The sequence below is a fragment of the Trachymyrmex cornetzi genome, unplaced genomic scaffold (genome assembly GCF_001594075.2).
Source record: "Trachymyrmex cornetzi isolate Tcor2-1 unplaced genomic scaffold, Tcor1.1 scaffold92, whole genome shotgun sequence".
NCBI classification, from domain to species: domain Eukaryota; kingdom Metazoa; phylum Arthropoda; class Insecta; order Hymenoptera; family Formicidae; genus Trachymyrmex; species Trachymyrmex cornetzi.
This window is the reverse complement of record NW_017300267.1, coordinates 216,421-233,679: the sequence shown is the minus strand read 5'-3', so window position 1 is coordinate 233,679 and position 17,259 is coordinate 216,421. Positions and strand designations below refer to the sequence as shown.

The following is a 17,259-nucleotide window of genomic DNA, read 5'->3' as shown; positions in this document are numbered from 1 at the left end:
TTAAAAAAAAAATTTTATTTTTAAAAAGTAAATATTATCCAGCGAGAAATGAGTTATCGAATTAATGTCGAATCGATGTAAATACGATGATTTCAACATCGATTTGACGTCTTTATTCATAAAGAATAAAATAGACTATGTTTCTTAAAATTATATATACCAAAAAGATTGTATTAATTATACAAAATATATCATCTGAAAAATAAGCGAAAATTAAAAATTGTATTGTTTGAATCAAAAAGTATTCATACAGACGAAAAATTTAGCTTCTAAAATCAGGAATGCATGCGAAGCTCGTTTGTTTATGTTAAAACAGAATGTATTTATTGTAGAAAATTACTAATTAATGTTTATTTTCTACAAAGGCTTTTTTATAACAAATTTCCTTGTACGAATGCTTTTTGCTCTCGCTGTACATACGAGGGTCGTCTGAAAAGTTTTGAGCCTCATCATGAAGACGGCGTTACTTGTCAAAGCCATTCTGGTATTATAATCGTGATACTTACGAAAGATATCTGTGACAATTGTGGCCACTTTGGACGTTCAGTTCTTGTTTGACAATCATTTGTGTCGTCATTTTGTAAAAATGGAAAAAATTGAATATCATGCTATAATTAAATTCTTGCATTTGAAAGGCAATACGTCTACGCAAATTAAAGCCGAGTTAGACGCTGTTTACGGGGACTCTGCCCCATCATTTGCCACCGTGAAAAGATGGGTAGCTAAATTTAAACGTGGTCGTACCAGCTTAGCTGATGATGAGCGTTCGGGACGGCCAACAACTGCGACCATCACAACGTCGAAGAAATTCATCAAACTATAATGGATAACCGTCGAATTAAGATTAGGGAGATAGCAGAGGCTGTTGGCATATCAAAAGAACGTGTTTGTCATATATTGACTGAAGAATTAGGCATGCGTAAGTTAACCGCGCGTTGGGTGCCGCGCTTGCTCACTCTGGATCAAAAACGCATTCGAATGAACATTTCTAAGGCCCTGTTGGAGCGGTTTAAGCGAAACGAGTCGGATTTTTTGCGTCGATTAATAACGGTTGATGAAACTTGGGTCCACCACTTCACTCCTGAAACGAAAGAACAATCAAAACAATGGACTGCGAAGGGTGAACCTGCTCCGAAGAAAGCGAGGACCGTTTTATCGGCGGGAAAGGTGATGGCAACTATTTTTTGGAACAGTCATGGAATTGTGTTGATCGACTATCTTGAAAAAGGTAAAACAATAACAGGTACGTACTACGCATTATTGCTTGACAAACTGAAGGCAGAAATTGAGAAAAAACGACCGCATTTGAAAAAGAAGAAAGTACTGTTCCATCAAGGTAACGCACCGTCTCACACTTCGGCGGTCGTTATGACAAAAATTCACGAATTGCTGTTCGAATTAATTGACCATCCACCGTATTCACCAGATCTGGCCCCCAGCGACTTTTTTCTGTTTTCTAGGCTTAAAGTTTGGCTTGGAGGACAGAAATTTTGGGTGGCACCCAGTTGGACACGGCTCAATTGGACACGAGCCACTCACAGCGCTTGAGACTACAAAGCTCCTAAGCACCGGTCGCTGTGATTGGTGGTGTCCAATCGAGACGTGGTCAATCGGGATCACCCCGAAATTTTCATGGAACGAGGTCATCGCATCCGTAGACGCCTATTTTGCAAAGCAAGACGCTCAGTATTATTTGAATGGATTGAAGGGGTGGGAGCATCGCTGGAAAAAATGTATCGACTTAAAAGGAGACTATGTGGAAAAATAAAATTGAATTTGACCGAAAAATTACTTGTTTCTATGTTAGGCTCAAAACTTTTCAGACGACCCTCGTATAATGTATATTTTCATTGAGAAAGCTGAAAATACAATTTTTACAACTAATCATCTAAAATAATTTTCAAATAATTTTAAGCTTCTTGTAAATATTTTATTTTATTTTAGTTATATTTTTAATTGTAAAAAGAATATTTTACTAATAATCTAAACAGAAATGATGGAAATCTAAACGAATTATTTAATGTTTTTTTTATTAACATATAAGGAAAAAATCATTAAACTTTTTTAATGAATATAAACTTTTAATTCGCTATTAGTAAACTATTCTTAAAAAATTCACAACAAAAACTTCTAGAGACTTATACCTTCAAAAATAAATACATAAGAAATTTAATATTTTCAAAGAATAATTGTTGTAGAATTACAAGTCTTCCTACTATGAATCATAATTTTTCACAATTTATTCATCGTAAAAGCACAGAATTTCCTTGTATTATGTTTTTTCCTTATTGTTATGTTTTTTCTTTTGCAGGTCTTTCTGGTGCGATTGTTTTGATGGTTTCAATGGAAGGAGCTGCAACGAAGGTCCGTTGTGTTTTAACGATGAAAATATTCCAATTTGTCAAAATGAAGCCACATGCAGGTATACTTATCACACAGTACAACAATATATTTAAAAAGGATTATTTTTATGCAATTAGTTAAAAATATCTATTTATAAATATAAAAATATCTCGTATTTATTTATGTGAAACGAACTTTATACAAATATCTTTATAATGTATAATATTTAAACATTTTTTAAATATTTAAACATTTGTATAAATATTTTATATGCGACAAATATGCCATTATTTTTTTAGTTCATTTGCATTATTGCATAGTTAAATAGTTTTTTTGTTATAGAAAACGAAAGCTTTTAATTTGCATAATAATATAAAGAATTATAGAATATTATACACGAAATTGTAAAATAAAAATATTTTATAAAAATGATAATGAATTATAATAAACAAATTATATAATATTTTATATAATAAGAGTAAGAAAAATTTTCCCTGAGGTAACTTATCGAATGAATAATTACTTGTTTATTGTAGACAAATTGGAGCAGAAGCAATGCACTGCGATTGTCCAAATGGTTACGTTGGACACAATTGCGAAACTCGTCTTTTAGATACATCAGACACTGGTAATGTTTTAATAATTACGATTCAATTAGATCTGTTATTCAATCCGTTTTATTTTTATATATATATTCAAATATATACATAAAAATGAGCCGTATGGCAACAAAATTTGTTGATTGCTTCATCAATCCAGTCACACAAATCGCATTTTTCAACTAGCGCGGCTCTAATAGCTTTTTTAGTATATATGTTTGAATTTATGTTCCAAGAGCCTATTTATATTGTTTTTTAATTGTTTCATATGTATATTATATATTATTCATGTGTTAACGAGAAGACTGAATAAAGTACGAATGAATTGCGTGAGAACACGAAAATCTTTGGAATTCCAGAACTGATTAGTTATATATCACTTTACAGAATGCGCTTCGGAGAATTGCATACTGCAGTGTCCTGTCAACGAGCAAGAGCAGCCATGTACTTGTAAAGACGGCACGAAGATATACAACAGTGAGTTTTAATGTCTTATACATCTAATCATTTATTGCAAAACAACACATTTTTCTTTTTATATATTCTTTATATAGTTGTTTTTTTTATATTTTGCAAATCTTTGTAGCGTAGATTCTTTTAGCTCTGGACTTTCAATGTTAACTAGATTTTCCTTAGACAATCTTATTTAATATATAACATTAAGTAGCTTTATAATTAAGCTTAATTATTTTAAAGTATATTAAAATTTTATTAAAATAAATTTATCGAAATGAAAAAAAGGACTTTACTTAATATAAATGAAAAAAGGATTTTACTTAATATTAGTTATACGTCTGAAGTTATACGTCTAATTAATTAAAGCATTATCATTTTCTCATTTTGATTGAGCTTAAACATATTCGAAATTAAGAGAGCAAAGAATTCGTAATTGAAAGAGAATGCGACAAACTTGTAACATCCTATGTAACACATGGACATTTGTGTTCATAGATCGATCGAGGTATGAATGCAGAATCAAGCTGTCGAACGTTACGTCTCTCCGCACAGGTTTGATATCGCAACACGGAAGTATGGAATCACTTGTTAGCAAGCAAGTAAGTGAAGGAGAGTCAGAAATATGTTGCATTCGGTTTGTTATTGTTTTTTTAGTTTTTTTTTTGTTAAAAAAACGTTCGAACTATCTAACAATCGTTTCCTGAAATAATATAGATTTTGTTCGATGAGATGACACGCTTTGTAAAATATTTACGATAAAAATATGAAAAATATAAGAATAATCACGTACGGTTTGACGCATGTACTTGCGAGTTTATACGAAAACGAGATATGCATAAATGGATTATATAATGCGATAAGATTCTCCGCTCTTAAAATAGCACGCGCGTGCGCGGATAGTTTCGAAAATTGTTGGAAATATATTGTTGGATACAAAGAATTCCCCGTATGAAGCGTCTACGTCGTAGTTTAACGTAAGCACGGGCACATGACACAGCATCGCTGATGAGCGGTATATATTGATTTGCGATTGTTGTATACGCAGTTATATGACAATTATATGTCGTAATGATTTTAGTACATTTGCGTCAATTTATACTGACGTCAGGACAAACACATTACTTACAATAGAATCCATATAAGTGAAGAAGTGATCAATTTATTGCGACTTAAACGTAAATCCAGCTTAAAGTTTATTTCGTAACAATGCAGAAACATTCGAATGTGCGTCAGAATAAAATAGTATGACCATATTATCTAAAAATTAACTTGTAACATACGTATTTATCTCTCTAAAATGATTATTCATAAGAGGTTTTCAATCGTATAAGATTTTTTATAAGATTTTGTTGGATTATTTCAAGATCAAGACATACATTTAATTAAAAATAAATAATTTATTTTATAATAGTACATTTTAAACCTATGCTAAATATTATTTAATTAAGAAAAGTTGAAATTCTTTTATTAAAATAACTTTGACGTACTTTAGAACGTTTCTTATCCTGTATATAATTCCAGAATCGTTCAAGTTTGGTTAAATTCCCACACAATGGCCATGTCGTAACCGTGATTTTCCTTCTTGACATTTTCAGGCAAGGAATATTGTCGTATCAATTTCAATCGTTTTCTAAAAGTTTCACTTAATCCGTGCCTTCCTGGATCTCCTAGATAAATTTGTGCACCTCGTTCATGTGCGTCTCCCAACCAAGTCGCTAAAGTGTTCGCTATTTCTATGTCATATAATAAATCACCGACAAAGATCACGTCATATGAATCTTCTAGTGGTTTTTTTAATAAGTTTTCGCACAACACCTCAATATCCACATCGTTTAATATTGCATTCATCGCAATAGCTATGCAGGCGACTGAAATCAAAGAAATATATTTCTATTTTATTAGTTATCAACATAATATGTTTTACATTTTATTAAATATTAATAAATTTCAGTATAATGATAATTTAATTTCAATGATTTTAATATTTTACAAAAAATATTTAATACAATATCGCAAAATTTAAAATCCTATTTTAGTCCTGTTACCTATGCACCAACAATATTGACACAATTAACTTTTTGATTGTAAATTCTGATAGATAAATTAAAAAATTTGTAAAAAAATAAAACAGAATCCAACTTCTATGATAATAACAACTTGTAATTAATCTGATAGATAAATTAAAAAATTTGTAAAAAAATAAAACAGAATCCAACTTCTATGATGATAACAACTTGTAATTAAAACTTTCACAAGAATATAAAAATTTTTTTTTATTTTTATGTAATTTAGAGCAATAAACAAATTTGCATGAAGTTCGAAAACTCTTCTTACGAACGAAAATTGAAAATTTTATTACCAACGGAGAATCAATGGCAATTAATATTGCACATATGTTTTGTTCAGTCTCGATACTCTGGTTATATTTTTTTTATATCTATATTTTAATAGCTTTTTAAATTATATTAATAGTTTTTCTCTTAATTATTTAACAAAACGTCACTAATGTTACACCCATTTTGCGATAAAATCAAAAAACATTCTTTCGTAGGTAATTGACCGTATCGTGCATAGAATTATCATTATCTTATAACTAACTCTGAGTCACATACTCTATAAATAGGTTTCTCATGAATATCGCTCACGTTTTTACACTTATTATAGAAGTTGCTGTTTACTTAATTATTTAGTTTTAACAGAGTCTTTAGAAATCGTTGACTGATAGTTGTCATTAAAAATTGTTATGTATTTTATATAAAAATTATTTTATATATAAAAGTTAATATTATATTGTTGGAAACATATTTTGATTTAATCATTATGGCAACAGATGTTCATAGAAACTGTTTCTATTTATTTGATAATTTGAGAATTTGTATAAATTGCTTTAAAAAATTATGAGTTTAACACTTATTATTATTTTTATTATTATTTCTTGTTGAAAAGCAATCTTATATGCTCATATATAAGTAATTAAGACAAATAGTCATATTTCCATAAAGTTATTTATTGTACATTATCTAAAAAAAATAATTTATACTCGATAATTTTATGCAAAGATAAGATCATTGAACTATCTTTATCATTGCGGTTGAATGGCACTCCGAACAGATAATCAAGAGAAAGTAAAATTCCTGAACATTGATATCAATATCCGTCATATTATGTCACTGAGTTTTTGTCGCTTGTGTCAATTGATTTGTTCGTAGACATTGGAACGGAGACCACACGCGTCTTTGTGTAGTATATATGACGTCCTTGACACCTATCGATTCGAACCAAAAGCATGCTAGATTAATATTATAAAATACTATGCCAACAACGAAATAATCACATTCTGCGAATTTTAAAGTTTATGAGAAATGAACGTGATGTCGGAAAATCTAATCGTGATATACATTTCCGCTAAAATCTTTTTCTTTGTATCTAATTAAATGAAAATTTAATAGAAAACATTTTTAATACAACGATTTCTGTGGTTTATATTCTTTCTTTTATCTCAGATTTTGGATTCCAAAATACGTATTCAATTAAAATTAGATTAATATGGTTTATGATGCAATATTATACTAGCAATCTCAGTATTGCACTTCCTCAATAATTATATCTAAAATTTATTTCTATAATATAGATTTTAGAAAATTTATTTCGATTCTATTTCCTATGAGCGAATAATATTTAAATTTTCGTTGATCTATTAAAAAGTAAAATTTATCGGTTGGTATGCTACACAGATGCAATACCGTGAATTGGCAGCCTTTCTTGGACGCACGAAAGGTAAAATTCCTTCCTCTTTATACGTACGTATAATCTGGGGGAAGTCCACTCTGTGTTCGCACATTCTAATTTCTTCACCTGCTTGATTCTCAAGGCTTAACGTGACTTCTTTATATGAAGTAGCATATCGGTTATACAATATAAGATTTCAAATTATTATTTAATTAGCAATTTTGATTTTAATTCTGAACTCTCTGAAAGAATACAAAAATGGAAACAATACCATTGATAAAGTAAAATATCAAAATATCGCTAGATTTACAGATGTTACGTGAGTTATTCTGCTTTTTCTAATGCACAATAATTGTGGCGTTGCATCACGAAATGACGTATCAGTGACTTTCGTGATAATCTACGGAAGCCAATCAGCGAAGAAACATACGTCACAAGGGAGGATCTCCAGCGCGAACCAATCATTGATAAAGGCTCTCGAGGGCATTAATTCTACGTATTCTGCGCAATATAAAACGCGACAGTTAGTATCAACTATTATCAGCATTGTTTTCCTCGTGCAAAGGCACGACAGGCACGCGGACGACGAAACGGGCGAATACATTCGGATGTATTTTTTTTTTTTAAATCATGCCCATGGAATCCGGTCTTATCTGCGTATGGATTCAAGCCAATTATCTGTATTGCTGTGTACATACATCTATTCATGGGTAGATAAACTCACACAGATACGAGTGACGTCAAAGGGAATCTTTTGAGTCTTCCTTTTGGATCATTAATCACGCGTTTTCCTCTTAGCTGTTGACATTCCTCGCCTCAATGGTATAACTCGCGAGACACAATCAAGGTACTTGGGAAACTCCCTTCCTTGTGAGAGAATTCCTCAAAGGCTTCTCAGAAAAGAAGAGAAAACTTCATAGAAACTTTAAAGATACTAAAAAAAATTTGATATAAACATACAGGAAGTTTAAATTTATTGTACCTTTTTTCTTGTTTTTTACTTTTTTTCTGCTGTAGAACAAAGAAACGCTTTGTTTAAATCCCATTAGTTAACAAGATCTTTGTAAGGTAATCCACTTAATATTACGCCATTGGCATGCGTTTCTTTGCTCTCTTGATCTTGACCTGAGTCGTAATTGAGACGGAACAACACGAATCCTCTTTCTCTCCTTCTTCGAATTCTGATGTTCGAAGAACTTTGTTTGAAAGTCCCCTTCGAAATTTTGACATATTTTTCGTCATTTCGAGGAACCAATAAGCACAAACGCAATATCAAGTGAACACTGTTACATTATGTATAACATGATACCTATTTATCTTGAAAGGTTTACGAGTTGTTACAATCTTTTGGTGCAGTTTTGTACGATTGTTAACCAATTGAACATCTATTTATTATGTAATATCCAGAGATAATTTACTTTTCTTTTTATCATTTATTTTAAAATCATTAAGATAGTTATATTTATTTTACCTATAGAATTTAGAAAAATTGAAATATGCTATATCAGTTATATCATTGAAACATATTATGGTATTATATTTACTGTAATATCACAAGAATTGCGACATCGATGACTCTTAGATATCTCGATCGTTTTACATTTTTTCAGATTAGTGAATTTATCTTATTGGAACATTCTCACATATGCCATTTTTTTCATATGTATCTATTTCGATTACGTTATCAGTTGTTATCAGTTAAGGGCATTGCAATTATAATCGAACGTTGAGCGTATGTAACGTGTCGAGCGTATTGAGTACGTACAGAGAGTCTCAAATTTGCGACTTTATTTTTATGCATTTTTTAAATAACGAAAAATTACATTTCCTGAACAAACATAACAAGACGATAATTATTTTGAATAATTGATGAGAAATCTAGAGGCCATTTCATTAATTGCAATCTCAAAACAATATTATATTTTATATTTAAGGAGATTTATAAATTTAATTATAGAGTTATATATATATATATATTTACAATAAAATTTATATTTGTGTATATTAAGAATGCATTTTTAATATCAATTTTTTAATTTTTTCAAGAATAGAATTCTTATAGTCACATACTTTCATTTAAACTAATAATCGTATTATTCGTATTACATACCAACCTTTACTAATGTCATTTGCAACAATTTTGCACGGTTCATTCATTAATTTTGCAGCTAACGCCGCAGCGCCGCATCCCGCACCCAAATCCAGTATTCTTATTGTATCTTTTTTCACATTTTGTGTCATGCTGCCTAAAATTCTTTCCTTTTCATCCAAAATGAATCTCGCAAGTACTTGGCCTCCAGGCCAATAAATAGACCAAAATGGATCTTGGAATACATTTCTGGTCAAGGAATCAAATATTCCATTTGTATATTTATCAATGAATGGCTCGTGATATAAAGGACAATTTTCTGTTAGTAGCAATAATTTTAGTTCCGGAGTCAAATGATTGCGAGTCATTTCAGTGTGTTTTAAGATCACATTTGTCACATCGCGATGATTCTGGATAAATCTTTTAAGCGATATTCTATGGCTATCACGTAGGAATTTCTCCCATACTTCCTTTGTGCTCTTTGAAAATTTTCGTGTGAAAAGAAACGTCTTCAAACACATATTTCTTCTAATAATCATCATGATGATCTTCCAATAATTTTCGAAACCTGAAAAAAATGCATTATCGATCGTTCATCTAATGTATCATGTATAACTTCCGAGGAAGTTTAAAAATATATCTAAAAATCAAATCAGTTTTGCAAAATCAAAGATTAGAAAAGGAAAAACAATCATTGATTATTACCGTTTTTCAATAACGACACCGATAAGCGATTATCTTTCAAGAAATATATCGCAATAACGATATGGTTCACTTCACGTCCGCGATAAGATTATCAACTAGTTAAGTTGTGGTTAACTTTAGGATCTTGAATACAGAAAATATTTTGTCCGTTATTTATTTTAAAAACTTCTGCATTTTCTGAAAATTTTATGTCTTAAAGCATTGATAACATTATGAGAAAATAGTAAAAGTATTTTCAAAATATTTCGTGTTAAACATGAATATCTTATTATACTTCAATAAGTATGCCAGTTGTATCAACGTTGCAGTTATTCCCCAGAGAAATTTGCATTTACGCAAACAGCATTCGTAACTTACGAGAGCAATGGGGAAAAGCTGTAAACGATAGCAGAATGCTCCTATAATTACAAAAATAGTTCAAGTTATGTATCTTGTTTGAAGAAAGACACTCCATTAAAAAACAGCAACATATGTCCAAGATATTTTGGGATTTCCCCTCGGTTCTTCACTTATAAAATATGTATATCGCATTTATCACTTAGAGATACGAAAAAAAAATACTTGTAAAGTTTTTAATTGACCAACATTTCATTTCGTAATAAAAAATAGGTAATAAGTTTAGCAATCCATTTTAGTTATGATTTACAATATTTTATAAAAACGATTTTAATACTTTGTGGCCAATTATATAATTTCAGCCGGAAAATGGCTTTAGAATCCTTGAGAATGATTCATTTTAATATCTTTTTAAAAAAAAATAATCTCAGAATAAAAATATAAAAATCACTAAGGAAACAATTCAGAATTAAAAAATATTTTACATTTATTGTAAACATTAGTTCTAGAATGATTGAAATATTTCAATCATAATTAAGCCTGCTAATATCGCCATGAGAGAGAAAGAAACAGAATGCATAATGCGTATTGCACAACAGACGCGCTTATTTCGGTGATATAACAAGATTATATCGAAGATTACATCAGTCCAAAGAATGTTTCCATAATTAATTTGGAAAAATAATATTTGCATTGAAAGAAATTATTCTTAAAAGTTAATAAATTATCCTATAGTAGTATAGTATATAGCTGTATTATGTAAATGACATTTACATAATACAGCTATATACTATACTACTATAGGATAATTTATTAACTTTTAAGAATAATTTCTTTCAATGCAAATATTATTTTTCCAAATTAATTATGGAAACATTCTCTGGACTGATGTAATCTTCGATATAATCTTGTTATATCACCGAAATAAGCGCGTCTGTTGTGCAATACGCATTATGCATTTTCTGTTTCTCTCTCATGGCAATATTAGCAGGCTTAATTATGTTAACACAAAAAGGGTGACCGATGTAATTTATACGATTACAAGAGTAAACCTTTATACGACCAAAATAGAGGCAGGCGCAGAATTCATATAACTTTTTTTTCCTCTGGAATTATTACATAACAGAACTACATTCATTGTTTGATTATGTACCTTCCATTGTTTCTTATATCAACATCTTGTTGTAATTTTATTGTTCGTGTTTCTTTTTGAAGTGCTTAATAATTAACGCTTTTAAAGTTATTATATTAGTAATATGTTTTTTTTTTATAGAACCTTGAAAAATAGACTTAAAAGATTATCACGTAAATAACTATCGTGTATAACAATAATTATTTACGCGATAATCTTTTAAGTCTATTTTTCAAGATTTTATAAAAGAACATATTACTAATGTAATAACTTTAAAAAGAAACACGAACAATAAAATTTATACCTTTTTAGTAATTTCGATACTTCACTACTACTATTATTTTATACGTTTATAACTTTACTATTTGAAAGTTTTCTTTTATTCTAAATTATATTATATATAATTTTTTTAGGCGACAATGTGGAATTTTGCGTCACAATATTAATAGCGCCATGCGATGTATTTATCAGGAAGTTTCCCGATCGATATATACTTCGCCAGATGGATTTTGTTAATCCTTCGTTATCGTAAAAATTAAACGAGTGATGAAACATGACGGAATAAAGCATCCATGAGTTGCATCATCTTCACAAAGTGCATTATACTATTATTAATATAATGCGAGTACGTATAATCGATTGAGAGTATAGTACGCTTGGTACCATGGATCGTCTATCAAAATGAAGTTTATTGACCGAAATAATCGCAACGGTCGGTCAACGTGACTGTTTCTGGTCAAGTGTGCTTACGGATGATGAAACAAAGATATTGATATTAGATACGTATCTGCAAAACGTACGAGTTTTTACAAGTCATGCTCATAACTTTTTTCCAAACGCGTACACAAAGTAATTCGAAATTATTTTAACAATTAAATTTCGAAAGTGTATTTAAAGTGTCCTGTATTTTCAGACTTTGATTGCTCTTGCAGTGAACTTTCAATTCTCTCGATGAGCTTCGTTAAGCACGGTGTAATGACAATTTACACACGAACACGTGTCAAAGATCGAAGAAGGATGTAACGAAGAGATCGCTAGATAATATAAATTGATGTAAAGCGTCACCTCGACCTGAACGCTGTTTCTCATCGTCGGTGGAAATTGTTTGCTCTGCTACTAAGTAATTATGTTTTCTAACACAACTAGTTCTCGGTAGATTCCGTTGAAATTTTTATCCTATTAAAAGTTTAACGCGAAGTATAATCAATAAGTATAATCACTTAAATCTACTTGAACTACTGGATAACTTTTCATTGATATATATATATATATATCATATAAAATGATCATCATCATTAATACATATTTATTGCGTCGAAATTAACACTGATTTTTTTATAACAAATATTAATAAATTACAAAGTTGTGAAGTAAAAAAGCAATATTAATTTTTCACACAGTTTTTGATATGAGAAAAATCAATAATAATGAATGAGTATGCCATGGATTCTGTTTTATTTCGATTATTCTTTGGCCGGCATTAATATTGCAAGTTGCAAGAACTCCGAATCGCAATAAATACGAAGTAGAACGGGAAATTTAGATTCAACTGTATTTATGTTTTTATGTTTACTAAATTTATATAATATCGTATCTTATATAATATCTTATATAATATCTAATCAAAACAATAATAATTATGTAGGAAAATACGAAAACACGAAAGCTTATGTTTCTTATAATTTTACCTTGACCTTACGTTCAATTTACATTGTGTGTGTGACCTGATGTTTCGACGAACCGCTTAAAACATACGCAAACATGTGTAAAGAACGAAACTTACATTCATAATTATTTATCGATCTGTATGCGAATAATATGACATTCCAGTAGTTTTAAAATGAATCATGCATATGAGACTCTACGAATCAGCACATTCAATGTCAACATTGTGTGATATTGCTGATATACCATAATTAATTATCTCGGAATTTCTTGCCAAATAAAATTATTCTTTATTCAATCAAATTTTTATATATTTTTGATATTCCATCTTAATGTCTGTGTATTTTTTTTTCCTTTCTGCAATATTCATATAAATTTTACAATTTATTATTACTCCATTTGGTTAATTTTATTATTCGTTTTTATAATTTTTTTTTTGTTAATTCTTTTAATTTTTTTCTGTTTTCAGAGAGCTTATGTTCTAGGATACGAAAGCGTTATTCTACTCTCTCCGGGAAATTTCTATACAGCTAACTCGATTAGCGTTTCTTTATCAGACATATTTCCCTGGGTTTCCCGGTATTTCACCGTGGGTGTGTGTATATCGATAAAAAGCTCCGTTATGTACATACCCGAGCGACCGGCGCGACGGAATATCCGTACTGAAACCGTGGAGGGGACGGCCCGAACGACAATGACGAGGTAGCGGGAGGACGGTCTCTATAAAAGCCGTGCGCACCACGCTTGCCAGGTCATACGTCGTACTCAGAACAGAAAGGAATTACCCGAGAGCTCTTCTACGAGAACGTTACGCGAGTGTTGCACGAGTTTGCGTCAGAAGGAAGTTTAGTGAAAACGGAGAAAGGGAGGAAACTGCAAGAAGTGATTCAGTGGTTGGCGAAAGCTCGGCTGTAAAACAACGCTAAAAATTCATTCGACGAACTTTGTCGAGCCCACGAAGATTCCCACATTCAGTGAAGTGTGCAAGAGAGGCTTATTGAGGATTAAACCGCCAAACGAGCAAGCAGAGATACTGACCGATATGACTCGTTGCCAGGAACCACAGTCCTATCACGCACAGACCACAATGACCGATAGGTAGTTATTATACAAAAAAAGATCTCGCATGAGATTTTCACGTGGCTTACACGCGACACTCGAATGAGGAGTAGCATGATTGCCGTGATTCTCTCTCAGCAGTGATAAAGAAATGCTTGGTCACGACGAGGTAATTTCGACTTATCTCCGATCTTTATTTGTTCTGATGAGAAATTGTAGTTTCACATTGTGCAATATAAATCCTAGCTTGCACATTTCTGTATCTTTGTGAGATTTCGCAGAAATTATTTTATCGGAGATATAATTCTTAGAAGGAGTAGATTTCTTATCTTTTAACTTCGCAAATCACTATCCGATGTTATCTAAAACTTAAAGAATTATTCTTGAACTTTTATATATCCTTGACATTATATAAAAATTGTTTTAGCAATTACCGAAATAATTTAAAAGTTATGAATGTCTTGGAACGCTTTACCGTCTTCCACGTATAAGCGTATATATACAAATTAACACGTGATAGCGATTCATGAAACTTGTTGTGACAATTCCAAGTATTCTCTACACTGTCGCGCTTACATAATAATAAAGCGATGCGCAAATGATTGATCGAGGATGACTTACAGCGGGAAATCATCGTGGTGCGAGGCGTCTCGCTGCTACGGCACGTCTCAGACCATCTCATGCGGCATGCTGCCGACCCTTCGACAGCTGGCCTCCAAAGGATGCAACAGCCGGGGGAGCATTTGCCTGGTGCCCTTCGACATTGAGATGGACGCGGCCAGTCACCTTCAGATGACACTACTGGAGGCTTATTGCCGGGAGATTGGAATCGAAGTGTTAAGCGTGTCCCAGGAGACGATACGACTGCACTTGTGTCCGGGAAGCACGGATATGTCGTGCGTTCTAATAAGCGGCGACAAGTCATATTTTCCAAAGCTGCCGAAGTGAAGTACAAAGACTCGTCCTTGAGAGCTGAAACTAAAGGACCAGATTTCATACCGGTCTTTCACAAGCCGAAGTATTTTGCTGAGGTCTCTGCGTCGGGGGAGATACTTCACGCAAAGGATGAAGAAGGGAGTTTTAACTCGGCAAGCAATGTGTCCTGTGTGTCTCACCAGCGAGGCTGCTGATAATGGACATTTTATATCGAAATATGTATAAGCGAGATATATTCAATCGCTCTCGCTATATTTTAGCTGTTTGAAGATACTTTCTGTACTTTGAATTCTCCTCTGTCTTCTTCCTCCAAAATACGAGTACTTATTTCTATCCGAATGCAGAGTATGAAAAGGGGGAAGTGGCAAGTGAGGAGAAACAGATCTGTTATTGTTAAAACAAAGATTATGGTCAATCGAATGGTGTTTCTTTTGGAATCACTCAATAATTGTAGGATATGAAATATTAATTAGCGTATGTAATGAATATCTATCAATTGTATACATTTGTCGTAAAAACAAACTAATCTTTGTTATGCTTTATGAACATCGACAGTTGAGGTGTGTCGAAGAACAATGTAAATGTATAATACAATCATTTGATAACATTATATGATATAAGAAAAATACAAAGCTCTCTTTTATGTATACCTATCTTTCCTGTACCTATCTTTTACATCTTATTCTATCTCTATTTATACGAAATCGATAATATCTTGCTCGCTTAATTTATTAAAACTTTTCTCATAGCTTGCGAAATACTTGAGGAACTCCAATATCACTTCCATGGAGGAATTAAAAATCCTGAACGTGACGTGAGTAGGTACACATTCGAGGATAAAACGTATATAGTTATACGTAAAATATAAAACGGATTGCGATCTCAAATAATAATATAATATTTTGGATCAATTATTCTCTCTCTCTTTTTTTCTTCCTAATAAATTAAAATATATTTTACTTTTTGAGAAGTAATTTAAAAAAATATATTCTATATCGCGCGAAGAATATCTTTCGTGTGCTCAGTCACTGTTTTACTGTTTCCTTTAACAGACCAACGGCCGAAGTTACTTTTCATTTTTTCGGAAATTCCGACGATGGAGATAAAATTCGCGAATCTCTCAATCGACTCGTACAGCGTCGACGTCTCAGCGAAATTGCATTGGAATCCACGCACTTTACCTTCCAGCAAAAACCCGCGCTTAAGTTGCAGGTAATTTATTGCAATTTACATAAATGTACGATGTAACATTGCGTATTTGAATATTATCGCAAAAGCAAATCAAAATCGTATACATAAAATATAGGATAACTCCGGTATATACGTCGCGCTGGGATTTACGCCGCGGAAGTCAAAAAAAATAGAAGGAGTGGGGGTAATTTTCTCGCAACTACTTTGTTACATGCCTTTATGTTATATTAGTATTGAGTTATAATTTCAGCTTCTTACTGTTAATATTAATGAAATTATTGTGAGTTGAATCGATTTGTCACTATGTGTGTAACAAGTAGCACCATCATAAATTATAACACAGGCTGCAAAATTCACTTTTTTTTTTTTTTTTTAATATCAGAGTGATATCCGACGTATTTTTGTGCGCTGAACACGAATCTGAAGTCGAAAAGTGCCTATCACGTCATGATTTTGAGAAAAGTGGGGGTAAAGATTCCAAAAAACGTGTTTTTGGGTGTTTTTACCCCTAATTTTCTCTGAAACCTGACGTGCTAGAGACTTGAATTTGTGCTCAAATTAAAGCTTGGTTCCTCCCCTACAAAAACCATATAGGATGGTTTTGAAAAAAATTTTATAGTTTTTGAAAAAGAAGGTTTTAAGGTTCCAATTCCTAGTGATTATGATGAAAATGCAAATTATTTAATTACATTGAGCTGAGCTCATACAAATCACTACTTGACTGTTTTTGAAAATTTTCATAAGGTTACTTCAAATTTTTGATTTTACGTCCGCCATCTTGGATCCGTCATTTTGAATTTTATAAATGTGACATTGGATTCGTAAACACCGACCCCAAAAACAGTCAAGTAGTGATTTGTATGAGCTCAGCTCAATGTAATTAAATAATTTGCATTTTCATCATAATCACTAGGAATTGGAAGCTTAAAACCTTCTTTTTCAAAAACTATAAAATTTTTTTCAAAACCATCCTATATGGTTTTTGTAGGGGAGGAACCAAGCTTTAATTTGAGCACAAA

The 17,259-nt window shown here is 31.5% G+C and overlaps 3 protein-coding genes across 3 annotated transcripts in view; 2 read left to right on the top strand and 1 right to left on the bottom strand.

Annotated features, from left to right (window-relative positions):
- LOC108769612 (uncharacterized) overlaps window positions 1–17,259 on the top strand; it is a 26,064-nt gene that overhangs the window by 2,000 nt on the left and 6,805 nt on the right. Inside the window, exons 3-8 of the mRNA XM_018520658.1 lie at window positions 2,312–2,422; window positions 2,880–2,971; window positions 3,330–3,419; window positions 3,894–3,997; window positions 15,799–15,863; window positions 16,102–16,261. Of these exons, the coding sequence (XP_018376160.1) occupies window positions 2,312–2,422; window positions 2,880–2,971; window positions 3,330–3,419; window positions 3,894–3,997; window positions 15,799–15,863; window positions 16,102–16,261 (622 nt within the window). The remainder of the gene's footprint in view (window positions 1–2,311; window positions 2,423–2,879; window positions 2,972–3,329; window positions 3,420–3,893; window positions 3,998–15,798; window positions 15,864–16,101; window positions 16,262–17,259) is intronic.
- On the bottom strand, window positions 4,901–9,778 carry LOC108769615 (electron transfer flavoprotein beta subunit lysine methyltransferase). Its single transcript, XM_018520661.1, has 2 exons — window positions 9,242–9,778; window positions 4,901–5,266 (listed from the first exon to the last, which is right to left on the bottom strand). Exons 1-2 carry the CDS (start codon window positions 9,756–9,758, stop codon window positions 4,926–4,928), a joined length of 858 nt encoding a protein of 285 aa, XP_018376163.1. The 5' UTR covers window positions 9,759–9,778; the 3' UTR covers window positions 4,901–4,925.
- Window positions 13,756–15,665, top strand: LOC108769616 (uncharacterized). Its single transcript, XM_018520662.1, has 2 exons — window positions 13,756–14,152; window positions 14,737–15,665. Exons 1-2 carry the CDS (start codon window positions 14,097–14,099, stop codon window positions 15,059–15,061), a joined length of 381 nt encoding a protein of 126 aa, XP_018376164.1. The 5' UTR covers window positions 13,756–14,096; the 3' UTR covers window positions 15,062–15,665.